We start from the raw sequence: 27,385 nt of genomic DNA on the forward strand, positions 1-27,385 counted from the left end.
ATGCCGTAATCACAACCTCCCGCATCCACTTCACTGGTAGCCACTTTCATCTACACTAATTTTATCTGCCTTTGAGGGACAGCAGGTATCTGATGATAGAATGAAGTCATCTTTTCATTCAAGCCATTCAATATATGCTATTTTTTAAATTTTTTTTAAGATTTTATTTATTTGTTTGACAGAGAGAGCACAAGCGGGGGGAGTAGCAAGCAGAGGGAGAAGGATAAACAGGCTCCGTGCTGAGCAGAGAGCCCGATGCGGGGCTCAATCCCAGGACCCTGGGATCATGACCTGAGCCGAAGGCAGACGCTCAACCAACTGAGCCACCCAGGCGCCCCCAATATATGCTATTTTTATTTTTTTTTATTTATTTTTTTATTTATTTTTTATTTTTTTTAAAGATTTTATTTATTTATTTATTTGAGAGAGAATGAGATAGAGAGAGCACATGAGAGGGGGGAGGGTCAGAGGGAGAAGCAGACTCCCTGCCGAGCAGGGAGCCCGATGCGGGACTCGATCCCGGGACTCCAGGATCATGACCTGAGCCGAAGGCAGTCGCTTAACCAACTGAGCCACCCAGGCACCCAATATATGCTATTTTTAAATGTTTCCCTTATCTCTGAGTTCTAAGGAGGGGTTGCATTAAAGAGAATTTCTTTTTTCCTTCAGTGTAAATAAATACTTACGGAACTTAGACATAGACACATTGAAGCAGATGCTTTGCAGACCGGCCTATGCTGGGGCTTTCAGAGAGGTTGATTAAACTGGCTCATGTGTTTACATTTAAATTAGGAAGAAAATCCTCTGGTGTTTGTGTGTGTGTGTGTGTGTGTGTTTTAAACTATGAGTCAGAACCTTAGGTTACAGGAATTCAACTATGAAATCTTCCTGGAAGGCCATGAGGAGTGGTACTTTTCCTCCTTACTGACACAGAGGATCAGGGAAACTATTATTTATTCTGCAGTGTATAAAACAAGGTAATGAGTTTCTTTTCTCCAGAAGTGGAAGGGCAATCCCATATGTGATAACAGGAGATTTAGTAATAATAAAGGTAGATAGGTAATAAAAGGCAGATAGTCCTCACACCTTCATTTGATATAACATGCAGAGCCCATTCTTACTTTATGATCTCAGCGCAGTGTCATTGGGCTTCAGTTTTCTCAGATTAAAATAGAGGAGAAAAATCCTCTCTCCTAGGGCTGGGGATTAAATGAAATAATGTACGCCCAGTGTCTATCACAGTGTCTGATGCTTGTTAAGAATGCCTTAACAGTTAGGGGCATCTGGGTGACTCATTCGGTTAAGCATCTGCCTTCGGCTCAGGTCGTGATCCCAGAGTCCTGGGATCGAGCCCCACATCAGGCTCCCTGCTCTGCGGGAAGCCTGCTTCTCCCTCTCCCACTCCCCCTGCTTGTGCTCTCTCTCTCCCTCTCTCTCTCTGTCAAATAAATAAAACCTTAAAAAAAAAAAAGAATGTCTTAACAGTTAGAAACAGCCCAAATGCCCTTTAACAGGAAATTGGGTAAAGAACCTCACTGCTTTCACACAGTGGAATATTAGCAATTAAAACAAATGCACTGTAGCAACACATAACACTGGATGGACCTGAGCAATACAATACCAGAAGAAAAGAGTAGGTCCTGAAAGATTACACAGAGCATGATGCACTCTTTGTAAAGTTAAAAACAACTAAATAAATCATCTGCTTTATAAAGCACATATGCAGTAAAGCTCTATAAAAGGGGGGAGGGCATGTTGGTGCCCTTGAGTTTGGGGAAACACACGCCTGGGTAGGAAGTAAGGTAGCTCTAGGTTGTTGTCCAGGTCCTGGCTTTTGTTTTTTGTTTTGGTTTTGTGGATGCTTATTATACTGTATTTGACTAAATAAAAGTGAGCCATGCATGAACTGCTAGCAAGGGTGTGCCATGATGTGAGGATTAGGATTAAGCCACTTCCCAACGTCCAGTTGAGCAATGGTGATGATAATTATGAAAGAAAGAACTGTGTTCAGGCCAAGATTTGCCAGAACTCCCTGAGTGATGGCATTTTATTTTTGCAGGTGAAGTATTAGGGAGTCAGGGCCTTGCCTTCTGATACTTTTGTGGCTTAGGTTTTTATTATAAGGGGAAACTTTTTAAGTCACTGAAAATGAAAGCCGTATACCTTTTAGCTCTCAAGCTCATTTTGCCCACCTTTTTCATTCCTTTGATTACTCGTCATTAGGATTCCATACTGTTGTCATCCCTCGTGTCATGAAGCCGAGGAATCATAGTCAGAAGAGCTTTGGATGACTCAGGGTTGACTCACAAGGGCTCAGCCAGCGCCAGCTGGGGGCACAGGAAGTGCTGGGGAGCATTGTGTTTTCCGCTCAGCTGAGTGCAGGGAGAGAAATTGGAATTACTGAGATTGTTAAGTTTTATCAGCTGAATCAAGTGCCAGCATACAGGCTTTTATAAAATATTTTTAGATCTAATTAATCTTAGCATCAAATATTCGTACTTTATAAACTGAATCATAAACAATTTAATTATCCGTTTCTATTATCTTGAGGAAAACTAGAAAGGCCAGTGTGCTTTTTTCCTCCCTCCCCATGGATGGTCACCAAAGTGTGCATCAGAAAGGGTTTAAGGAGGGGGCTGTTACCTACGGACTGTTTCTCACGGTGCAGTTCGGACTCTTGAAGGTAAAAACGAATATTAATGCCATCGTGTTGATGGAGATCCCACACGAGGAGAGAACATCCGTGTTTATCTAGGCAGCAGTCGGTGCAGATGGGGCGACTTCGTGATTTATTCACTCCCCCAGAGTAACAGTGCTGCCTCTGCCCCTGTGGAAGGGCCTTCGGGGCTTGTCTGTGAAATGAATCCACAGAGGACAGAGATGAGCCAAGTGAGCGTCGTGCTTGTGGGTCACACCACCCTGAAGATGGCCTCACGCAGGCCCTTGTTCTGACGGGGACAGTGGAGCTTATCAGAAGGAGCTCATTTGGTGCGTCAGGATTTGATAATAAATAAGTCACCCTTCCATTAGTCTTTTCTGGCTAACACCGTCCACATACTGTGTGTGGCAAGATAGTGAGTCGGTCTGGCGGAAGACGCGTCTTGGTAGGTTTTGAAATGAGACAGAGGCGGGTAGGGATGTCCTGATGCTCTTACCCAAGGAGAAAGCAGGCAGCATTTCTCTATCAGCGCGGTATGATGGTAGAGATGCACCAACTGAAAGCCAGTGGCCTAGGTTTGGTTAGAATTGTTTCTCAGAGGGCACACATGAAAATGAAAATGGTAGAGTTTGCCTCCCAGCCATCGTACCCGCTGCCCCAGAGTGAGGCTACTGTTTGGTTCAGGATTCAGGTGGGGTTGCAGATACCCTGTCTTGACTAATTATTTCTGGGTTAAGGGGCTTTTGTTCAGTTTGCTTTAATCAAGGAATTCCTTTTTTTTTTTTTTTTTTTAATGGGTAGAAAGTATGTAGTTAAAACTACCCAAAGCTGGAACCACTAAGATTTTTGTGCTGGCTTACTATGTATGCATCTTAAAGTCCTCACCATTACCCTTGGCATCAAGCTCCTGATATGGACCCCGGAGCTCTGCATTCTTTTTTAAATTTTATTTATTTATTTATGTAATCTCTCTACCCAATGTGGGGCTCTAACTCACGACCCCGAGACCAAGAGTCGGACGCTCCTCTGACTGAGCCAGCCAAGCGCCCCTGAGCTCTGCATTCTTCATCCCAGAGATGGCAGACACATTTGCAGAATCACTTTTACTTAAGACTAATCATTTTGTTAGTCTAGTATGCATATGTGTGAATACTAACCAAGCATGCCTGTTTTCATGTTGTGATAGTTCAATTAAGCAGTTAATGGAAGTTAGTAGTAATCCTAGAATATCAGTGCTGGAAGGGACCTCAGAGACCAGCCTAATGGTTTTAGAAATGAGAAATCTGAGGCCTGCACCTCACCCATGCCAACCTACTGAACTGCCTCTGTGAGGAGTCATGCATCACATGAATTAAAATAGGTACGCTTAGTCAATTGAGTAAATATTTACTGCCCTTCTGTTATTTGCAAGGCAATATATGTTAAAAACTCTACCCTAAAAGTTTCCACCGTGTACCTCAAATCCTAAACATTCCATTTTTTTTTTTGTTAGATTTTATTTATTTATTTGAGACAGAGAGAATGAGAGACAGAGAGCATGAGAGGGAGGAGGGTCAGAGGGAGAAGCAGACTCCCCGCCGAGTAGGGAGCCCGATGCAGGACTCGATCCAGGGACTCCAGGATCATGACCTGAGCCGAAGGCAGTCGCTTAACCAACTGAGCCACCCAGGCGCCCCTAAACATGCCATTTTTATGAGGTCTCTTGGAATTTCCTAAGGAAACTAATATATACATGGTTATCTGTATTAAGATATATGTGTGCGTGCATGCGTGGTTATCTATATTAAGGAATATCTATATCTATATGTCTTCACGCCTTTTCTATCTGGGACCCAGAGCTGTCCAGCAACCTCATTTGCTGAGAGCGTGGTCAGGAACAGGGAGGATGCCCAGAATGTGTCTGAGCAGTCACAATGACTGCCAGAATATGCCTGTTCCCCACTCACAAGAACCATCCCCCCGCCAAGCTCTCCCTCAGAGCCTGTTTACACTAACTTTAGACACAACTCTAACAGACTTGGATTTGCTAAGCATGGAGTAGAGAAGTAGCAGCTGGGAAGGAAACTGAAAGAGAACCAATACCTTCTTTGACAAGAGGAAATAAGGGGAAAAGTTCAAAGCAGGCAGAGAACAAAAGCCCGTAGTTTCAGGCCACCTTGCTTAAGGAGAGACAGCTCTCCCCATCTCAGAGGCTCTAGGGGGTGTCCCAGTATTACAGAGGGGGATTGTGATTTAAGATCATGGGAGTGGCCTCTAGTCATTAAGTGAAAGTTAAATAATGTTTGTGATAGATCCTGTATTAAAGTTTAGAAGATTTACATCCAAAGCGGCTCAAATAAAAATTGTTTTGGCACTTAAAGAAGTAAAACCATGGGGAATCTGGAAAAACTCAGGTATGCAAAAGTGGCTTTTCTGCCCAGCCAGAGAAAGAGAGGAGACTGTTTTAATATATTCTCATCATCCCAGATTCTGGCCTGCCTTTCTAACCTGCAACAAGAGAGGACCTTTTTCTGAAACAGGACATTTACCTCACTTGAATTATCACATAAAGGACAGGAAAAATTACATGATGCATGTGAAAGTTGATTGCTGATATCAGATAGTTTATCATTTTCCTTTTATATCAGAGCTGATGTCATGGTGCTCCCAATGTTAAATCTTGGTTTTACACACAGGGAAAAACATTCGAGCCCCATTATCTGTCCTTGGAGGCCTGAAGGGTTTGGGGTCTCTTGGGCCATTCTCTGTGGCCCCTAAAGGGTGAGGCAGAATGCTAAGGGTAGGTCAGGTGGGCTGCCCCCCACACCTAGACTTGCAGAGCCTCCCCTCCTTCCATGCGCAACCACTGCAACAACCGAGCTCTAGAAAGGGGCACTATGCGATGTGTCTCTTAGCCCAGCGTCCTGAACCTCCTTGGACCATCTGCACCTGTTTGTTGCGTGGAAATTACTATCATTAAGACCACGTTGCCACCAAGACCCTTTCCTCCCCATGCCCTTCCCATCTGTGATTCTTCTCCGCTCTCCTTTACCTTCTGATGTTTTGTCCCCAGCACCCATGTCGGTCTCACTAAGTGTGCAGTCAAATAGCATTAGACAAGCAAACACACAGGACAAGTGCTACTCACATATGCCCCCTGCCTCTATCCCACATTCCATGGGATCTCACTTCCAAAGAGGTGCATTGGCTTTCACCACTGCACAAAGGGTTCAGGGGCAATGTCAAGTTCTTTGCCCATAGCTACACGGTCGGCTGAATACCATGCTGATGATGACAGTCTTTGTAAAATACACATTTCCACAAAATAACTTGGATAAATTTTCTTTTCACAGTTATACACAGGTTTGAAATATGCCATGGAATGCTTGTCTGTGCTTTTTTTTTTTTTAATCACAAATGTGTATCTGAAGAAAAAAATTGACACATACCTCCCAGTAACATCACTATAAATGATATGTGTACATTGGAAGGAAATTGTATACCTTAAATCATAGGAACTGATAGACTATAATGAAACACATTTATAGGAATTACTGGAATGGCATTTATCCTTAATATGACTTAGACTGTTCACTGGAATAGTCGGTAATATATAAATGTCTGCTTCAAAGTTTGGGGACTCAGTGGTTTTCATTTGAGGGAGCTGGTTGAAGAAAACGTTGAAATAATGCACTTAACTATTCCTTGTTTTTTTAGCATGCACATCTCTGAAAGCCAACAAGAATTCTTCAGAATGCTGGATGAAAAAATTGAAAAGGTAAGAAGTAAAATAAATGAACTACTTGTTTCAAGGGAAATATGCTCACTGCCTCATGAGTGAAGGTAATAATATTCTGATTTCTGTGTTACAAAGCTGTTCTTGTAAGGGGATGGGTAGAGAGTTAAAATAAAAGTCACCCCTCACACCAAAAAAAAAAAAAAATGTGACTATGACAATGTTTAATGTATCCTAGAGCAGCACCCAAGATCCTAGGCTTGTTGATCATTAATTAACACGTGTAGGGCCAAATAGAGACTAGTAAGAGCCTTTGCCTAGAGACAGAACATTGCTATCCCTGCACATTGTCTGCACCCGATACCCTGCTCTCACTTGAGACGGCAAGCAAGAAGGTCGTTAGTGTCTGTCAAAACCTAGGGAGTGTCCACTATATGCCTGATGCTGCTGTGAGTTCTGTACAAACATCGCATGCGTGTTGCAGTCAATACCCACCGCAGGGAAATGGCTCAGAGACAGGTATCATCTGCATTTTACAGACAAGGAAACTAAGGCTCAGAATACTTGAATAACTTACCAAGGTTTGCAAGGCCACTAGTGGTCAAGTTGGAATTCCGGCCCACATCTGCCTGACCCCAAAGCAGTTGCTTCCCTCCCAAGTTGCTTCTCTAAGAGCGTGGGGATTTTACATTGACAGGAAGATCTGTGTGGAAATTGAACCCATACTTAGGATCTCAGAGTGCCATATGCTGATCAACTGAATGAAGTATGGAATATGGTAAGAATTAAAGGCTTACTTACATACTTGTAGAATTTAAATTCATCACTGCAGGGGGTGAATTTTAAATACTACAGTTACAAATCTGAGTATTACCATTTGAAAACCCTGTTCTGAAGAAGAGTAAAATTCTAAATTCAGAACATAGCACAACTATGATTAAGGCATCATGGGCCAGTTTTGCCTTTGAAGTTTTTTCCATTTTAATTTTTATTTATTTTTTACTTTTTGTGGCACTTTTATCTGAGCATTCCTTCATGAATTCCTAAGTTATGACATATATCACTCAATGGAAAATATGTAGGGCTTAAATTCATCAGTATTTTAGCAGCAGACCTCATTCTGAAGTGGACCTCCTTAAAGAATAGTTGTGCAATCTTCTAATGCACCATTAAAGGACCACATATATTGCCAATGTGAAAGGTAGAGATGGATGATGAATTAGAATGGAACTTTAACCTACAGTATTACTTGGCTATGCATAAATACTCCTTTGCATATAATTTATTTTATTTTATTTTATTTTTAGAGAGGGAGAGTGAAGGGGCAGAGGGGGAGAGAGAGAGAGAGAGAAAGAATCTCAAGCAGGCTCCACACCCAGGGCTGAGCCCAACTCAGGGCTCAGTCTCACCACCGTGAGATCATGACCTGAGCCAAAACCAAGAGTCAGAGGCTAAGCCACTCGGGTGCCCCTTTTTTTTTTTAAGTGACATCCTGGCTTACATATGACTTTTTAGATTGAAAACTTCATCTAGGAATAATTACCAAGTTTCACGTATTCGTTCAAAAGCTGTTCAACTTGTCAATAACATTTGTTTTAGTAAAGAAAGGCAAAAAAATAAATATTTTTTTTCCCACTGTAATGGTGAAGACCTTTTCTTTCTCAGTTTGTTTGGGCTGCATGGCAATAAAAAGATCTTCTTAGTAGTCAGAGTTAGTCTGTAAAAGTTGAAACCTGAATAGTAAGTATCTTTTTAACCAAAAGTTACAAACCCTGACAAGGCATTTAAGATGATCTAATCCCTTCCTGGTGTGTTTCCATAATTTAAATTCTACCTCCTTTTACTCAAAACTGGAATTCATTGTTCACATCTGAAATCCGACTTCCCTTCTTCCTTTTGTATCCAGGGTATAGAGTATGATGTGTCTAACACAACGAAAGCAAAGTTTATAACTTGATCATCTGTTGGATGGAACCTTCCCTGGACAAAGGAGCATTTGTAGATTCAACATAAACAGTATTCCCACTATGGAATACATTTATGTTCGAAGAGCTGTTATGTAATCTGTGACATGCACCCAGTTACAGATTTCTAGGGGAATTTTCTATTCGGTCTGAACCAGGCTTTCCTGTTTCTTCCCTCTTATCTAAAGTTCATCTTTCTGAATATTTTGAACATGCTGTTCTGTGTATTATTTCACCATTGAGCCTCTAAGATTAAAATGTTCCTTCTTAATATATGCATTTGACTTAATATAATCTTCACTATATTTTATATAACCAAGATTGGAAGTGGATTCTTACAAATTATTTTCCTGACTTTCCACCATTGCTAAATATTTCTTTAGTCCAAGCTAGCCTGAGGACAACCATAAATGCGACTCAGATCTATTCTTTAGGTTTTATAGGGTTGATTTTAAAAAGCAAAAAACAGGGGCACCTGGCTGGCACAGTCAGTTAAGCATCCAGCTCTTGGTTTCAGTTCAGGTCATGATCTCGGGGTTGTAAGATCGAGCCCCACATCGGGCTCCACCCTGAGCACAGAGTCAGCTTCAGACTCTCTCTCCCTCTGCCCCTCCCTGCTCTGTGCATTCTCTCTCTCTCTCTCAAATAAATAAATAAATCTTTAAAAACCAAAAACACCTCAAGAGCTTCATGCTGAAAATTGGAGTCATTCTAAGAGGGCTTGAGTTTTGAGATTTAATCTCTCAGAAATGTCCAGGGATTCCTTTTTCTTCCTTCAATTGCTAAGAAGCAAAATTGACTGAATGTGCAGAGATTTAAATCTGCCCTTCCTTGATTCTTCCTTTATATTTATTGAATGTCTGTAGGACATGGTTTCAATTTACCCTTCAACTCTCGACACCAAAAGAAATCTCTGTCGCTCTCAAGAGACATGTAAAAGTACCATTAGTATAAAGAAAGTATAGTATAAAGACTGTTAGATGGTCTCATATTTACAGTGGAACTTAAGTTGGACGGCTCTAGTTTGCACCTTCAGCTGGACCAGCATTTTCTAACAAGTTAATGATGGCAAAGGAAAGCAAGTAGCAAAAATGCCTTTAAAAAACTTACTTACCACTTACTGAGTACCAGATAGTTATGCAGGATAGAAAATAGATAGGAAATTTGGGATACAAAATATGTAGGTAACAGTCCCTGGCCTTGAGGAGCTCAATTTTAAAAGTAAGTTTCTTTCACAATGTTTCTTTCACAATGTTTTACTGATTGGAACCCTTCATCCATCACCCCCTTCTCCCCACACCCCCCTGCCCTCCCGTCGTCACCGGGAGCCAGGTCCTCCTGTACCGAACACAAGTGTTTGTTGGGTCAGGTGTTGAAACTTGAGGTCCCATTAACCAGGCAGCCAGGACAGCTTCCTGGACACTTGGTACCATTTCCACTGCGCTGGCATCTAGAAGGCCAGGACACTGAGCTGCATCTGGGAGAGCTTTGGTCAGGAGAGCAATGAGAGTTCCAAAGAACTTTATAACCTCTATTTGATTTACTTCTGCATTTCCTTTGTGGAGAGTAAAATTCCTATGACACAATAGGAGCACTTCGTTTACTTTTACCTCATTATGTTTTACTCAGATATTCAATTGGAGTATGACCTGAGCTGAAGAAGGCAGAAACTTAACAGACTGAGCCATCCAGACGTCCCAAGACAGCTCTTAATATTAAATAAAGAATGTCTCAGTACAGTGCCATTTGCATCTGATTAGTTTTTCTCAAGCAAGACTTTGTAAGCTTTGTTAAGCCGTGAGCATCTTTTTGGAATCTTATAAAAGTTATAGAGACTCTCCCTATAAAAATGCACATATCATATACACAAATTCCTTAAGTAAAATGTCAGGGTTTGATAATTCCCTGGAGCCTGTCCCTGGGCCCCAGGCCAAGAACCTGTGGATTTCTTTATGATGGCATTTCATTGATGTGCTGCTTCCCTCTGATCCAGGGGGCTATCTGCACCCGTGAACCTTACTAGCAATGATCCATATAGATCTCTGGTTTTAAAGACTAGGAAACGCCACACAAACCCATTCTCCTTTTCTTACTGCCCTTCCTTCCTCTCAAAAGTAGCTGATAGTACTTCACCCCCTGAGGATGAGCGACCAGCACACCTACTGTATCATCTCGCTTATTCCTGTACGAGCTTGAGATTCTGTCACTGTTGAATGGAATTATTCATTATAACCTTTTGAGGAAATGTATGAGAAAGAGCAGCTCTGGATTTAAAATCGGCTGATTTTAAAGGACGTTTGTTCATCAATAGACCTGTACATCTATTAAAAAAATCATTTACACTTAGAAAATGTTTGCATTCCTGCAGTGGCCTGATTCCCTTGGCCCCAGAACTAACCTAGCTGGTGAGAAAGAGCATATCTGCATTTATAAATTTATTTCAAGGGCTCTTCCTCGTAATATTACATCAGCTCAGTCTGAACCATGTCTTGAATCAATGTGTTGGAGATCAGAAGGTGTTTGCTTTTCACCTGGTGAAGAGAGTGACTAGCATGTAATTTATGAACCATGATGTTTGGTTCTATATATAAACTACCCCTGTAGGGGACTATGTAACTTCAGAGTTGCTATAGAATCAGATACAATGTGTGGCAGATGCAGCTGATGATAGGTTTTACTCTCTGGGCGCCTGTTTGAAGGCCTCCTCAGTGCCCACTAGGGAAGAGAAACATGGGACTGTTGTATCAAATCCTAAGGAATGTTACACAGCCTGCGTGTGTGTGCAGAGGAAATCATAGGGTGTGCCTCCCTTCTTGCTTTTCACTTTTAACAACAGCCAAGGCCCTCAACAGCCCTCAACACTGGTGGAGAGAGGCTCCTGCTGGCATGTATATTTTGCAAGTGGGCTGGAAATGAAATATCATTTCATTAAACAGTTTTGTGTTCCACAGTAAGCATAGTATGGCCTTGCTAATAACCAGACCCTTCCTGTGTCCCCTTGCCCTCCACCCCCCTGCCTTGCCTTCCCTCTCTCCTGTGTGTACCTTTCCTCATTCATCAGCCAAATTAAAGCTGTAGTTACAAGGGTAAGGATGGGACTCAGTCCTGTTTTGTTTTTCTCCCTACTGAATAGTCATGATGATAACACTGGTGTAGGAACCACTGGCAAAGCGTGTGGCTAAGATGCTAAGGTAGCTGATAGGAATAGATGGTGCGGCCAAGGAAGATAAAGCAGGCAACGAGCCTGAAAGAAATGAAACACTCGGTCTCTGCTTGCTTTCTTTTTTCTGGAGGGCTTGATTTTCTGAGAATTCTTGAGGCACTATCAGCCGGGCTCTTTAGGGAGCAGCAGAGAAGAGTTCAGATTCCAGAACGATGCAGTACATGAATGCAAATAAGAGCCCTACCGTTTTTATGAATGAAGTGTGGCCGACAGTAATGTGGGGCACAACCAGTGAATGGTGTCATTTTGCCATGGTGCAGTAGTTAGGCAAGGGAGGGCAGCCCAAGGTACCACTCCGAGCAGAGACAGTGATGCTGGTGTGGGCCATTCCCTTGTTCCCATTCAGTTTCTCCTTCCCATCCTCTTCCTGGGCTGTTTCCCTTCGTCTGCATGGCCTTTCCATTCTTTGCGTTTGGCAGCCATGGGCGTTGTCTTAACCCTCTGGGCTAAGATTTGTCTTTGGGAATCATTTGTCTTTGCTTCCCCAGAACCTAGCACAGGGCCTAGGACAGAAGAGATGCTTAGCACACTTGTTGAATGAGGGAATGGTACAAATAAGACCGTGGGGCTTAGCAGAAGCGAAAGCATACAAAGGAAGGAGGTATGGTCAGGCAGCCTCCTACAGTAGAGGGCTCAGCAAGATAGGAGGTGCTCTTAACAAAGAACAGCACAATAAGTAGCTAGCAGGTGCAGAGCCAAGACCTGCATTGAGAGAAGTCAAGGAAAGAAGCAGCACAGAGGAAGACAAAGAGCCTTGCTTCCAACCCCGGGCCAGATCTGAGAACCAGCTCCAGTTGTAGCTGTGTGGCCCCAGGCTGATTGTTAGACCTTTCTGATACTCTGGCTCCTCTTCGACAAATTTGCATAACAATACCAACTTGTCTGGGAAATTAGAGCTAATTCACCAGAGTCTAGCGGAGGGTTTGGTCCGTTGGACATGCTTGAAGTTGTTTGTATCCTTATCATCAAGGCCATTTGTAGAGACTGAGGGGAGGTGGGTTTTGAGGGGGCAAAAATTGAAACTAAAAATGCAGAACTTAACAGCTTGAATTTTGCTCCAGCAAAAGTGCCTTCCTGTGGTACAGATGTCTCCTTATAGGTTGAGTATTGGAAGAGGATTCTTTGCCAGTGTGCCCTGACCTGCCTCCCTCCTGTGTGGTATAAACATGTTAAGGAATTAGATTCATGTGAACATTTTTAGCACCATTCAATAACCTTGCACTAGCTTTTGAGCTGTGATTACAGAACGAGTCAGTGAGTCAGTGGCCTGGGTAGAGCTGGATCCCTATATAGATTTTTCATGTTTAGAGGGTTCATTCTTTTTTAACTCTTGTAGATTTTTTAAAACACACTTTTACAAATAGCAATACCAGCCTCAAAAGGCTTGTGACAACAACAAAAACAAAAAAAGTTAGGAAAGGGGATCTCCCCCAAAATCATTAAAACAGTAAAACTGACTTCTTTTGATTCATTTAATGAGCATAACTGGGATGTGTTCTCTGGACACAGAAATGAGCCAGGGGCCATAGAAGGTGCATAATTTAAAAGTTGGGTTTTTGCCTTTAGGGAACGTCTAATTTAGAAGCATAAAATTTCGAGTTGAGAGGAACTTTAGAGAATATCTTATCGATTGCCCCCAACTCTTTGAAATTCCCACTAAGCAATTCCTCTGTAGCAAAGAATGACACATGCCCATTTATATCATTTGGGAAGGAATTACGAAGCATATTATGTTCTGTACATTTCTTGAAAGTTTTATTCTGAGATAATCTTGTTATTAATGGATACTTATTCCTCTCTTTGAAGTTCTGTTGAGTGGAGACATATTCTGTTTCATTCCTAGAAAAAGCATTCTTGGAGCAGATAATTCTAGATTGCCCTCATTTAATCCCATTTTCCTACATAGATTCAAAAGAGGAGTACCAAAATTCTTTAAACTCATATTCCCAAAATTGGTTGTTGGAGGTTTGGAGACATTTAATCATATCCTGCCTCCCTTCTGGGTTCTTAACAAACTGAAAATTGACACAAGGAGCCGGGTGACTGTCATGGGTCAGTGTCTCCCTTATTCATGAGCCTCGTAATTCCCAAATGCAGAGTTTCTAGTAAACTAGTTCAGAATATATTTGCAACACTTAAAACATCGAAAGGATCTATAGCTGGAATATATAAAGAAGTACTATTAATACAAACCAATAAAATCATCGATGAAACTTCTGGGTCGGTATCCTTGAAATTCGTTTACATCTATACAATAAAATTTACTGAAACATTCTGTGTTTGATAGCAAAGGGAAAGGCCCCCGAAGCAGCCTAAGTGTCTACCTGTGGAGGAATGAGTAGATGAAACTGTAGGAATCTGCAGTGGAATATTATACAGCAGTTAAAGGAAATGAATCAGGTGTGTGTGTGTGTGTGTGTGTATATATATATGTATATATATATATACACATGGACTGTATAGATTTGAAACCATATTATTACATGAACAAGGGAATATGCAGAATGATAAAAATTGTATGATACCATCCCAATTAAAAAATGTAAAAATGCTGTACGTTGTTTAGGGATGGACATTCAGCAAGTATTTATGAAGTACTGTCTATATGCCATATGCACTGATAGACGTATACACGTGTGTATGCACACATTGATATGGTATATTTTTATATGATATATTTATATATGGATGTGTTTATATCTGTTATATATTTAAACATGCATATACACGTAAAGCATAGTTTATTCGATAGAGTAAAAATATGAATGTTAGAGTATCAAAAATGAGCTGGGAGGCCGCCTACTAAACCCATGACCATTGTTGTGCCTGGGGACAGGGGAATGGGGACTGGGACAGCAATTTCATCAGGGAGGGCAGCAGCTAGAAGCAGATGTTACAAAATATCACTGCTTCTTATGTCCAAGTGATAGAAATACAGTCTTTGTTACATTCTTTTTACTTTTCTGTACCTTTTAAATTTCTCAAGATTAACAGAAGTCTATGAAAACAGGACAATGTTTATGACAAAATGTCTAGTGGGAAAAAGCAGATTAAATAGTGGTCACGAGTCTTGCTCACACTTTCCACAGCATCCCAGCGTATGCAGTTTGGTGGAAGACAACCAACAAGCAGTAATATACAGGCACTGAGAAATGCTCTAAGTCACCTGAAACGGTCCTTTTTTAGATTTCCTTTGAATCATTATTCCCAAGGATTCTGATAGTCATGACCAGAGATGTAGTTGACTTCTGTTGATTGTTATTCATATTGGCCAGTTGGCCAAATATGAGGCAATCCTTAATTTAATCAGAGCTTCCCATTAGGCTAAATAGTCCCCACAAATCCAGTCACTTCGGCTTGCCTCAGCCTGTCATGTGTCCTCTGGACCCCCCTCAGTTGTCATCCTTGTAGAGTGCTCATTCCCAGGAAATGTGTTGGGTTCATCAGGCCAGTAGGCCCCTCAGGATCCATAATGAAGTCCCATGGACCTGCTTTCCCTTCTCTTTTAGTGTGCAGGTTGGCCACCTTAGCCATGTCCTGGATGAGGAAGGAAGCCACATGGACATGCTCTCCCCATCCCGGGGCCCAGGACACCCACTCCTCATTGCCCTTTGGGCTTTCTCCCCATCCTATATGGCTACTCCACTCTTCTCTACCTTTTATAGGCAGGGACCTCCCATCAGGAGCTGTGGTCCTCTTCCTGGCCGGATGCATGTGCTTTCTGTTCTGAAAGCAAAGAGAAAGGGAAGGGATGGTGAGCACTGATCGCGCAGACAAGGTTGCTCCTCTCTGTGGAGAGGAAGAAAAGGAACCAACCTTTCACACTTCCTCCTCTCTAGTCTGCTAGCTTATGAGCAGTAAGAGGGGCAAACCCAACATCCTCCATTCTGTCCACATACACCTGGCTGAGTCAGTCAACCATCCATAGGGCCTTGGGGGTGGGACAGGGGGTGGTGATGAGAAGGGCCTGCTGGGTTCCCTAACCTAGCAGGAGAGCTAATTCCCATCTGACTCCTTCTGACTGTTCTCAGTTAAAAACTATAAGGAAAGGAAGTGGGTACTTAGTCTCACCCAATCTCCAACCGTGTTCAGTGTACATTCTAGGGTATAAGCAATTAGTTCTGAACAAAGAGCTCTAAAAAGTCTGTCTGGAAAACACGTCTTTGCCAAGAGGCATATGGATTGAAATCCCAAACTTGCTACAGCCATTGTCCTGAAGGAGGTGAACCCCAGAGAAGCCATGAGGCTTCATGTCCTAGAGGAAGTGAACCCTAGAGGAGACTTCATGTCTAGAGGAAGTGAATCCTAGAGGAGACACATGAGGCTTCATGTCCTAGAGGAACTGAACCTTAGAGGGGACCCGCAAGGCTCAATCTACCAAGTAGGTTGACCTGGCCTGGGGGTGAGGGGGTGGTATTTAAATCTTAACTCTTATACCTGAGAGTAGATTAAGATATCCCTTTGAATTAAGTCCATCAAATGGCCTGGAAATCTTCCACAAAGAATTCCACAAAAATTTATGTTATATCTATTTATCATTAGAAGGAATCGGTTACAACAGGGAAAAACTTTATAAGATAACATTAAGTGGAAAAAAATGTGTCTGTCATAGGATTGAAACTATATAAAAATGACAGATATATGGACAGAGATTTAAATGAAACTTGGAAACTGTCCAATTAGGTAGATTGTAGGAAAACTTGATTTTGATTGATGGTTTTCTTGTTTGTAAAATAAGAACAATTTTATAAAAATGACATTTTAGAAGAGAACTCTGACCCCACCTTGAGAGACATTTCTCTCAAGATGGAAACTATCTCTGTTGCATGAGCTTCTAGGAAGAGGGCCAAACCCTTGACATGTTGACCTCTGAACCCACTGATGGTAATTCTTTTCTCTGCAACAGGGGTGGGCAAACTATGGTCCATGAGCCAAATCCAGCTCATGAAACAAGAATGGTTTTTACGTGTTTCAATGGTTGGGAAAAGCAAAAAACAGAATATATTTTCTGACATGTGAAAAATTACGTGAAATTCCAATTTTGGTGTCCACAAAGAAAGTTTTATTGGAACACAGCCAGGCTCATTCTTCTCCTTTTATCTATGGCTGCCTTCATGCTTCCAACAGCAGAGCTGAGTGGCAACAGAGACCGTCTGCAATGCAAAGCTTAAAATATTTACTGTTTGGCCCTTCACAGAGAAGGTTGCCAACTCCTGCCTCTGACATCAGTTCACTATGGCCTAGAGATAGGAACCTCCCACCTTTATCCTCATTCCTGCTCACTTCCTGGGGTGGAGGGGGGGGGCAGGGAGAAGGAGCATCATTGAAGTCATCTGAGTGCCAGTGTCAGATAAAGCTTGAGAAATATGTGCCTTAAAGTTTCTAAAATAGGGGCGCCTGGGTGGCTCAGTCGTTAAGCGTCTGCCTTCGGCTCAGGTCATGATCCCAGGGTCCTGGGATCGAGCCCCGCATCGGGCTCCCTGCTCGGTGGGAAGCCTGTTTCTCCCTCTCCCTCTCCCTCTCCCTCTCCTCCTGCTTGTGATCCTGCTCTCACTGTGTCTCTCTCTGTCAAATAAATAAATAAAACCTTTAAAAAAAAAAAAAAAGCTTCTAAAATACCTTCCTTTTTGTTTGTAGAATGAGGATTCGGGTATAATAAACACGTCATGAGGGTTTTAAAGCCGCGTAGTCAATATGTGCTCTCTCTTGGAAATGAAAAGCTCAGTATACTGGGACTGTTGTCCCTGGTGCTGTTATCATGGCGATTGTGCCTCTGTCTGGTCAAAGAAGCCTTCACAAGCTGTCACGCTCCTGTTGCTCTTTACAAACGAGACCCTTTTCCAACCGAAATAATAACGCGTGAGTCTAATTAGAATAAAGCTCATTAGAAACAGAGATGGCCATTAATGCCTTGACTGATTTTTCTAATGAAGTAAGTCGGAGGAGGAGACTTGAACAGCGCAGCTAATTATTTTTGCTTTTCTTTGGCATTTCCTCAAAACTGTGGTTAGAAATTGTTGTTGGACTGTTAGTGAAAATGCTGCTGGAGCGCTGACGGAAGACAGCCTGCCACTTCCAGCCCCGAGGACGGGGTGGAGGGCGCCTGCTTTGGGCCCGCTGCCCCGCAGGCGGAGGATGGGGCGGGGCCTTCATTCCACTTTTCCTCTCTTTTCCTGCCTCCCGCCTCCACATCATGGGTGTTCTGGATTCCGGCTCATCATTCACAGATGCTCAAGCTGTGGCATATAGCTCTCCTGCCCCTGTATTCCTGGTTCAGGGACAGAGCTTTTAAATGTCCAGATTCCCATGGAAATTTGGATCTGAGGTTGCCTCTGGATGGTGATGCCCGGAGGCAAAGGTCAGGGGAATAAGAGGTGTTAGGTGGGCAGAGCAAGGATGTGGCCCCATTAAGTTTCTGCGCCAAGATACAGCCACAGCGGCTGTGTTTCCTTAATCGGGGTGTTCTTGGGCACCCTGAAAGCCACAGTGCAGGATAGCAGTCGATCCAGGAGGCAAAACTATGTCAAGAAACTGAAACTCAGGATGCCTACGATTAGGAAGAGAGAGGAGGAAGATGAATCATACAAAGGAAGCAGACAGGAAGTAGGAGAATCAAAATAATGCACAGGCCAGAAACAAACGGTGGTTCCTGGTGTCATCCAGAGAGGTAAAGGAGAGGAGACTGAATGCTTCCTTTGGTCAGTCAGCAAACAAGAGCCTGCTTTATGACAAATGTAGCTCGCAGTTTGAGACAGAAATAAGCCTCATTAAAACAAACTTCCAGGGCGCCTGGGTGGCTCAGATGGTTAAGCGTCTGCCTTCGGCTCAGGTCATGATCTCAGGGTCCTGGGATCGAGTCCCACATCGGGCTCCCTGATCCTTGGGAGCCTGCTTCTCCCTGTGGCTTTCTCTCTCGCTCTGTCTCTCATGAATTTAAAAAAAAAAAAAAAAAATTTCCATAATGAGCCTCCGTTACAAAACTTAATGTTTGCTTTCTACGAACATGAGAGTCTTCCCTAAAATATTTAGTTATCTGGCCCCTTTGCAGTACCTGTGAGGTTTTTAATCAGAACTTTGTGACAACAGCCAAGACTGAGTTTAAGACTCCTGGATGAATATTATAAAAAGAGAACCAGACTGGGAATGCAAACTGGTGCAGACACGGTGGAGACAGTATGGAGGTTCCCCAAAAAATTAAAAGTAGAACTACCATATGATCTAGTAATTGCACTACTGGGTATCCACCCAAAGAACACGAAAACACTAATTTGAAAAGCTATATATACCCCTATGTTTATTGTAGCATTATTTACGATAGCCAAGATATGGAAGCAGCCCAAATGTCCATGGACAGATGAGTGGACAAAGAAGATGTGGTGTGTATATATGTGTATATATCCACAATGGAATATGACTCAGCCATAAAAAAGAATGGAATCTTGCCATTTGCAACAACATGGATGGATCTAGAAAGTATAATGCTAAGCGAAATAAGTCAGTCAGAGAAAGACAAATACCATATGACTCCACTCATATGTGGAATTTAGAAACAAAACAAATGAACAAAGAAAAAAAAAAGGAGACAAACCCAAAAACAGACTGTTAACTATAGAGAACAAACAGATGGTTACCAGAGGGGCGGGCGGTGGGGGGAATGGGTGAAATAGGTGGTGGAGATTAAGAGTACACTTTTCATGATGAGCACTGAGTAATGTATAGAATTCCTGAATCACTACATTGTATACCTAAAACTAATATAACACTGTATGTTAACTATACTGGAATTAAATTTTTTTTAAAAAGGGACAGCTGGTGTTCCTATTACACTTGCATTAGATTGACACTTAAAATTTAGCTGTCCAGGTGCACATTTTTTAATCAAAACATAAAATTGCAATTGCCTTGTCCAAAAAACAGAGAGAGAGAGAACCAGACATGATTCCTTATGTGGTTTACATAAGTATTATTTATATAAATAAGAATGCTAAGTAGTGGACATGAGATTCTGATACCAGCTTTTGTTCCCCCACCTTGCGTTCCTGCTGCCCTCTGCTAAATTCCAGGCTCTTCTTGGGACCAGGCTGTGCCCCAGTCTCTGCTGATTCTGGTGTTCAAAACTTATTCTTTATCAGCGGTGTTGTTGAAAAGGACTGCTTTTCCTGTGCGATCCACAAAGTGTTGACAACTTGCTTCACTTATTAAAGTCCAAGACACTTCCAGAAAACATCATGTAACAACCTCCATACACACACGCACGCACGCATGCACAGCAACACCTCCCTCCAAATGCCTGCGTATTCATAACCATTGTGACGTGGGCCACACAAGGATGAATGAGACACATCCTGCTGCCTAGAGTAAGGGAGGCAAACATTTTGGCTAAAATCACTATAAAGCATGGTGGTGGGATGGAAGGGAAAAGATTCTCCCTGAGCAACTGGGGGAAATGTCACTTGAAGATACGATGTTGGAACCACCACCGTGAAGGCTGAGTGGCCACGGGGAGACAGCTGGGGAGGGGGGTCTGCGAGAAGGGAACAATATGTGTGAAAATGCAGTGGTATCCAAGCAGGAGCTGCTGGGACACAGGGGGTGACGAGTCTGCTCATTTTGTTTATGTGTCTCTTTGGTCGCAGAGTGTGCTTGGACCATCCCTTAGTACCCCCTTTTTTTCTTTGGGATATTTGATCGAGGTTTTTTTCATGCCTAGTAAAAAGGCTGCAATGAAAATATTTGTACATATACTTCTAAGAACTTTACGAAGATAACATTTACATGGCATAAAATTTACTCATTTTATATGTGCAATGCAGTAATTTTTAGTGAATTTACCAAATGATGCAACCATCACCACCTTCCAGTGTTAGAACATTGCCATCACCTCAAGAAGGTCCCTCCTGCCTGCTTACAGTCAATCCCCATGCCCACTTCCAGCCCCAGGGAAACAATGCATATATTTTTTTAAAACATATATTTGGGGGGGGCGCCTGGGTGGCTCAGTCGGTTGAGCGACTGCCTTTGGCTCAGGTCATGATCCTGGAGTCCCTGGATCGAGTCCCGCGTCGGGCTCCCTGCTCGGCAGGGAGTCTGCTTCTCCCTCTGACCCTCCCCCATCTCATGTGCTCTCTCTCTCTCTCTGTCATTCTCTCTCTCAAATAAATAAATAAATAAAATCTTAAAAAAAAAAAACATATATCTGGGGGTTTATCTTAGAGACTGATTTCAGTGATTGCTATAATAAAGGGTATGAACATTTTTATGACTCATAGTAGGTATTACCAAGTTAACCTTCAAAGCTGCTATACCATTTGACATAGCTGCCGGCAAGATAGGAGAGTTACATTTCTTCGTGTACTCTTAAGAATTGGGTGCCTCTATTTTTCAATAATATCTAATTATTTGATGTATATTTTCTGATGACTGAAGCAGACCATTTTCCTATCTCTGTGTTCACTGGTCTTACTTCATTCTGAATGAGTTTCTAGTTTATACCCTTCCTTCCCTCTTACTGAGATCCTCTTACTGTCCATTTTTTATAGGTTTGAGCTTCTCCTATAACTTACTGACACACTGAATGCTACAGGTATTTCTCCCATTATGAAATTTGCCTTTTTATTTTATTATTTTTTACCCCACAAAAGTTCATTTTCACATGATCAAGTGTGTTCCTCTTTGTATCTTTTCTCTTGCGATCTTTTTCTATTCCTTTGTGTATAAGTTTATTTCCCTCTTTCCCTGAGAGCTATTTCCCTCTCCAGAACCTTGACAGAAGTTCTGTTGTATTATTAAGATTTAGCACATCCATTCTCTTGGAATCTGCCATTCCTGGTGATCCCCTTTGTCAGCTACTGAATCCTTACCTCTCTTATGCTGTGTATCTGGAATATCTTATTCTGCGCAGGTGATGTTTTTGATGGGTCCGTTTTAATAAGATCATGGGGAAAGTGGCACCCTTGCAAGGGAGAGACCTAGGTGGAGCCCTGTTATTTGCAGATGAGGGACCAAGGGATGCTGTCGGTCTGGGAAGAATGATCCTTTGGTTCCAAAGGCCTGGATTAAGCCATTCTTTGGGAATTACAAAGAGGCAGTTTGGGTCCAGCTGTTGAACAGTGTCATGGGCAGCATGGAAAACTATCTGACATTTTCCAGCGTAAAAGAGAAGACTCCCAGTCTGGAATGGGGTAAATGGAGACCCATCCTACATTAGATGCAAGGTCAGAGGGGGAAACCTCTCAGTCCCCTTTCAACTCTGAAACTTCACAACTCTAGATATTTTTCTTTTTTTTTTTTATAACTCTAGATATTTTTCATCCTTTCACTGATGCAACAAATACTCATTGAGCATCTCACATGTGGCTAACACTAGTCTTGAGTCCTGAAGATGCAGCATTGCATAAAACAGTCCCTGCCTGCCTATTGCTTCTATTCAAGAGAGAAAACAGCCAATAAAAAAAAGGAATTAATATATTAATGTCAGGAAATGATAAGTAATATAAACAAAAATGAAGCAGAGTAAGGGAAGTGCTATTGTGTATAAGGTGTTCAGGGAACCTGAGGTGGCATTTGGGCAGAGATCCAGAAAATGAGAAGTGATGGATGTGGGGAGGGCTGAAGGCAGGGGGAGCCAGTCAGGACGGAGGAAGAGGGACAAGCACCCAAGTGCCTGACTTGTTTGAGGACCTGAATGTAACTGACTCACTCAGCTGTGGTCCCAATTTCTCACCTAGACAGTTTATTCACTCCTGCATCTGTTGATCTCATTTTTTAATATCATCATTAGAGCCCTAATTTATTAATTACCTCCCTCCCATGTGCCAAGCTTTGCTAAACACCTTACATGTATTACTTCTAATTCCCTCAGCAGCTGCATTCCTTCCTAACTGCATGTTAGGTCTTACTGTCCCCATTTTACAGATGGAGAAATGGAGACTTGATGCATCCTCTCAGTAACAACCATATGGTTCTGATCTACCCCACTGGAAAAATACTCAGTTCACAGCTGAGTGTTATGTACTTGAGGTGTATGTATTAGGCTGAATGCACACAGGTCTACAGAAATGTACTAGAGACTTACAAGATAAAATCACACCTGCAACTAGACGGCCAGTCCTTGACTATTTGTCTAGTTAAACTTAAGGAGAAAAGCACTGTAGGTACTTTGGAGGAGCAATTCTCTTGTTCGAAGTCACTCTTTGAGCTGCTCCTTTTTAGCAGGATTTAAAGTTAGGATAATGGTCCTTCCTTCCCTCTTCCTTAATATCCCTAATACTTAGCCTGGACATTTCAACAAACAAAGAATCCTTACCCTAGAACCTTGGAAATGTATGTTCTGAGCTGACATAAACTTCTTTAAGTTTCCAAGGAGATAGCACAGACAGCTGACGAGGACATGGAAACTTATACAGAGTAGGGGTGTGGCGGGGAAAATCTCTGTAGACAAGAGCTCTTCGAGATTTTTGAGTCTGCACCAAGATGCCCCTGTGGTTCTTCAAACAGCCCTTCCTTGTCAGCATCACCAGGACTTTCTGGCCTTCCAGCTTGCGGGGGCCTCGTAAGAATCTTGTTCCCTGTAGCTTTCCGTGGGTCCTTTGCACAAGGGTGGAATTGTGTCCCCCGGCCCCAATTCTGACTACGGGAGGCCTCTTTACAGACGTCCCTTTTGTAGCCCCTTTACGGGGTAGGGCTGCCTCAGGAGGATTGCCGTGTTCCTCCCAAACCCAGCTCACTCCCACCTCTGCCTTCTGCCAGCTGAAGGTTTTCATGTTTTCTTTTTAGCACAGTTCTTCACAGATTTACATGAATCGTGCAGTCATGTTGTAGAAGGCTGCCCACGTGCAGGTGGGGTGTTCCTGTGACGGTTCTCAGGTTCCCCATCCTTAGAATGGCGCCGGCCCTCTGGGAGCTGTTACTCTCCAAGCCTTTGATTTCCAAGTTTTCCGTCCATGAAATATTTGGTTCTCGGAGCTGCAGGCCCGTGATAATAACAAGCACGGAACTGATTGCAATTTGAATTTAGTTGTCAGCTCACTGCAGTCATAACAAAAAGGGTGAGGATGAACCCTGTGGTCTTGGGCCCCTCTGAGGTTTCCCTCCAGGTGACAGGGCACCACTCCCCCTGACAGGGTCGGCATCAGCCCTCAAGGAAATAATGTCTGCAAAGCAACTCATGCCATTTTCCTCCTCCTCCTCAGAGTGATTATAATTTCCGAGAAGCAAATGCTCAGGAAATGATCATTGTAGTCTTAGGTTTACACAGACAGTTGATACAGATTTGTCCCTCCAAAGGGGGTGTTCCCTTGTGGTGGCAGTGAACTTGGAGGCTCTGAAAAGCTCTCGCTGCGTTAACACCACATTAGCTGGCTGAGCCTTTGATTTGCGGTCTCATTTAGATAGAAGGAAAGGGACTTAGTGTCAGCCACAGAAGTTTTATCCAAGTGCACAGGGTTCTGGCCTATCTGGGGTACAAGGCTGGGGGGGCAGGAGGAAGGTCTCCCCGCCATCTATCTGATCACAATTTATGACCACAGTCCTCTCACCGACAGCCACAAGGAAGGAGACCCCAGCCCCCTGCCTGGCCAGACACAGGGTATATAATAACAATGATCACATTGATAGCAACAGCAGCTGACCTTGACTGACTACCTGCCACACACTGTTTTTCCCATTGACTCCTGATCACAACCCTGAAACAGAGACCACGATTATCTCCAGGAAACCAAAGCCCAGTATTTTGCCTGTTGTCACACAACAGTGTGTCTGTCCGTTTATACGCTGGATATGTCCTCTTTCCTTTCCTAATAAAAACTGCACGAGCCCTGCTTTTCCCCTCTAGCTAAACACCCGGTGCCCATTTGCAGATTTCCTCTCTGAGCCTCACGAGTTGAGGATCTGTGGGACAGCATCATCCGATCTGTTTCTAGCACTGTGCTGGTGTGTTTGGATGTGTCCTGTTTCTCCCATTGAAGAGTTGAACTCCCAACCGTCAGGGTCCACGAGGTTCTCTTCTCCGGCTCTCCAACACGTGGCTCCCCTGAGTGGCCTGGGCCAACGCTAGGATGGAATCCGCTCAGGCGGCATCACCAGGGAGGCTGTTGATGGGGATGACTACTGGGTGCATGCTTCTCTTCTCGGGGAGATTGCTTACCCAGTTTCTTTGCCCAGGAGATGTTTCACACCACAGGTAAAGTAAGCCTGGAGGTGACATGGGGCTCAGAAACTGCAAGTAGCAGGGGTGGGAAACCAAAACACGCTCGTTAGTGAGTCCTGTTCGAAGAGAACAAGCAAGCTGGGGCCATTTAGCATGGGAGCTGGCAACCTCTCGTGTTTCACAGGCCCCAGAGACTTCACCATGTGGCAGCTGGCAGCATTTTTTTTACCAAACACATCTGCATATACACATACAACGTGTACAGAATGCTGTGCTGGGCCCTATCCCATCACCTTACGACTATTGTTTAATCTTCAGCAACCGTGTGAAGTAGGTATTATTGTTTTCTTCACTCTACCGATGGGGAAACTGAGGTACAGAGAGGTAACTTGATGAAGATGCCAGAGTTAGTAAATCACAGAGCCAGGATGACTGCCTGGCCAGATGGTACAGCCCTTCACTATGATGACGCTCAACTATTAGGAGAACGTGAAATATGTTCAGTGTACAGATACTGTGACAAGGAAACCTATAAGACACTTGAGAACTAGTTTCATGCAAAATTGTTACTATCTTTAAGTTTACTTTTAAGAATAAGTTCCAGTTATGTAGAGCATTCTGTTCTTAAAGGAATATCCCACCCCCCACCCAAAATTTAAGCATGTGTATACAAAAAGAGACAGGTTGAAGGGTACAAATAGTATTAATACCTGACCTTTTACAAAGCCCTTATCTCTGACACTGTGATGCGGGCAGGGAGGGTACTTTTGTTCCTGTCCTATCTCAGGGATTACAGACCAAGAAGCTGAATGCTTTGACCAAGGCAACCCGGCTGGGTCAGATGTGACGCTTAAATCCCAGTCCTAACCATGCCCTCATAGAGTGTATAACCTCCTGGAGAGAGGATGAAAAATGTTCAAAAGTAACGATTGTGTATAGTCCTTAAGCCTTCAAGTGACCTGTTTTGGTAGCGAATGAATCAAAAAAGCATTTTCGCCTTTCTTGTGCATCCTACACGTACCAAGCATAGTACCAGACATAGTCCCAGATTTGTTATACAGATGTCCGTGAATCTTTGGGGTTTTTTTTAACCCCCTGTTAGAGTGGATTCAAACTAAGACATCCCTGGATTATACCCTCCCTTCTGTAAAATTATAAATTCCAGACATGGAGATACAACCGTAGATTATGAGCAGCCCTGACCCCAGCCAAAAGGGACTTGTTCATTGTTTATTTCAGTTTCTCTTGCTCTTGAGAACTTGGTCTCCTGAATGGATCGTCCATTTGGTAATTTCTTGGTGAAAGACTGAGTCTTGTATGTGCCTAATATAAGTTCTTACCAATATAAAGTAAGGGCTTATTTGGGGCTTGGGAACACTTCCGTGCCCTGAGGCATATACTGTTGATAAATCAGCCGACACAAATTTGTGACTTCTCTCCCTTGTGCCCCGTAGTCCCTGAAAAAGCCTGAGTTCTCTCCCAAGGATATAGACATTGAGAGAAAATTGCCGGTGATTCACCGTCTCGGGTTCTGCTTTGAATTTCTCACTCACGTGCTGTCCTTCTCTTTTCCCCTCAAGGGTCGAGATTACTGTTCCGAAGAAGAGGATATCACATAGCGCCCATTCTACCACTGAAACCAGGAGCCACTACTGTGTAAATAGGTTACACCCCAGTTGAAATCTTTGCAAAGGTCGGTTCTCTCCAGCGAACAGCACTCTAGCAAAAAGAAGATCGTTCCATATCGTATGCCCCATTAAATTACAGTGTTTCTTAACGAACTTGCAAAGGAATATTGCTAAAAACAAACACACACACAAAAAACTGTTATCGAACTTTCTTTGTTGCTGCTAGTTAAAACTCGTTGCAACTTCTCACTTCTCTTGTGTCCAGGTATGCAGCAAAGCTCTGCAATGTCACCTTAAAGACACTGTTGGTTTTACAGATGCTCTCCAAACTATTTTCTATATAAGATGAGGTAGTGGTGAACTCAGATATCAAACTTCTGTTGTAGAACTATTCTGCTTCTAAGACAAGCGTCTCCTTCCCTCTCTCCTCCCTCTCTGTCTCTCCTGAGTGGTCCAGAGCCTTGCTTCTCACTGGCACTGTTGCGCTTTGGAGATGGGATGGTTGCTATGGCAAGCCTTGTTTCTCTGCTGAGAAGAAGTAAAGAAGCCATTATCCATTAAAAGCACGTGGGGACGTGACTCCCGGAGTGACGGAGTGACGTAGGAGTGGGCAGCAGGTGGTTTCGTTGACTAGGTATCTTCATCAAGGATAAGCTTGCAACATTGGCTTTGCTCAGATGCCGATGGAGGTGTGATCACGATCATTCTGAATCCCTCTTTCCCCCCCCTTTTTTTTTCTAAGAAAATAAACATTTTACTGTTTTTATGTATCCTTGTCTTCTCCCATTCATCCAGTTCAGTGTCTTACAGTGATCTTGGGTGCGGAAGATGAGCCCTCCTTTGCAGGGACACCGATAACTGAGCTTCCTGGCTCCCTACCCTCCCATCGATCATCCGCCACCATTGGCAGGGCTGCCAGTGGTCAGGGGAGATGAGGGGACATCCCCCTCGACGTTTTAGGAAGGCCCGAAACCACCCTGTGTCCTTTCCTTTTGTTAGCAGATAAGCCATCCTACGTCCTCACTCGCTCCCTTCCGAATGTTCCGTGA

The 27,385-nt window shown here is 43.1% G+C and overlaps 1 protein-coding gene across 4 annotated transcripts in view; it reads left to right on the forward strand.

Moving 5' to 3' along the window:
- Positions 1 to 27,106, forward strand: part of CUNH1orf21 (chromosome unknown C1orf21 homolog) — a 214,703-nt gene extending 187,597 nt beyond the window's left edge. For all 4 annotated transcript variants that reach the window (XM_035010645.1, XM_035010644.1, XM_035010647.1 and 1 more), the window contains 2 exons: positions 6,356 to 6,416; positions 26,289 to 27,106. In XM_035010645.1, coding sequence (XP_034866536.1) covers positions 6,356 to 6,416; positions 26,289 to 26,327 — 100 coding nt within the window. In that variant the 3' untranslated portion in view covers positions 26,328 to 27,106. The remainder of the gene's footprint in view (positions 1 to 6,355; positions 6,417 to 26,288) is intronic.
- Positions 27,107 to 27,385: the final 279 nt, after the last annotated feature.

Source organism: Mirounga leonina, unplaced genomic scaffold (genome assembly GCF_011800145.1).
Source record: "Mirounga leonina isolate KUSES-001 unplaced genomic scaffold, KU_Mleo_1.0 Mir_154, whole genome shotgun sequence".
Taxonomy (NCBI): Eukaryota; Metazoa; Chordata; class Mammalia; order Carnivora; family Phocidae; genus Mirounga; species Mirounga leonina.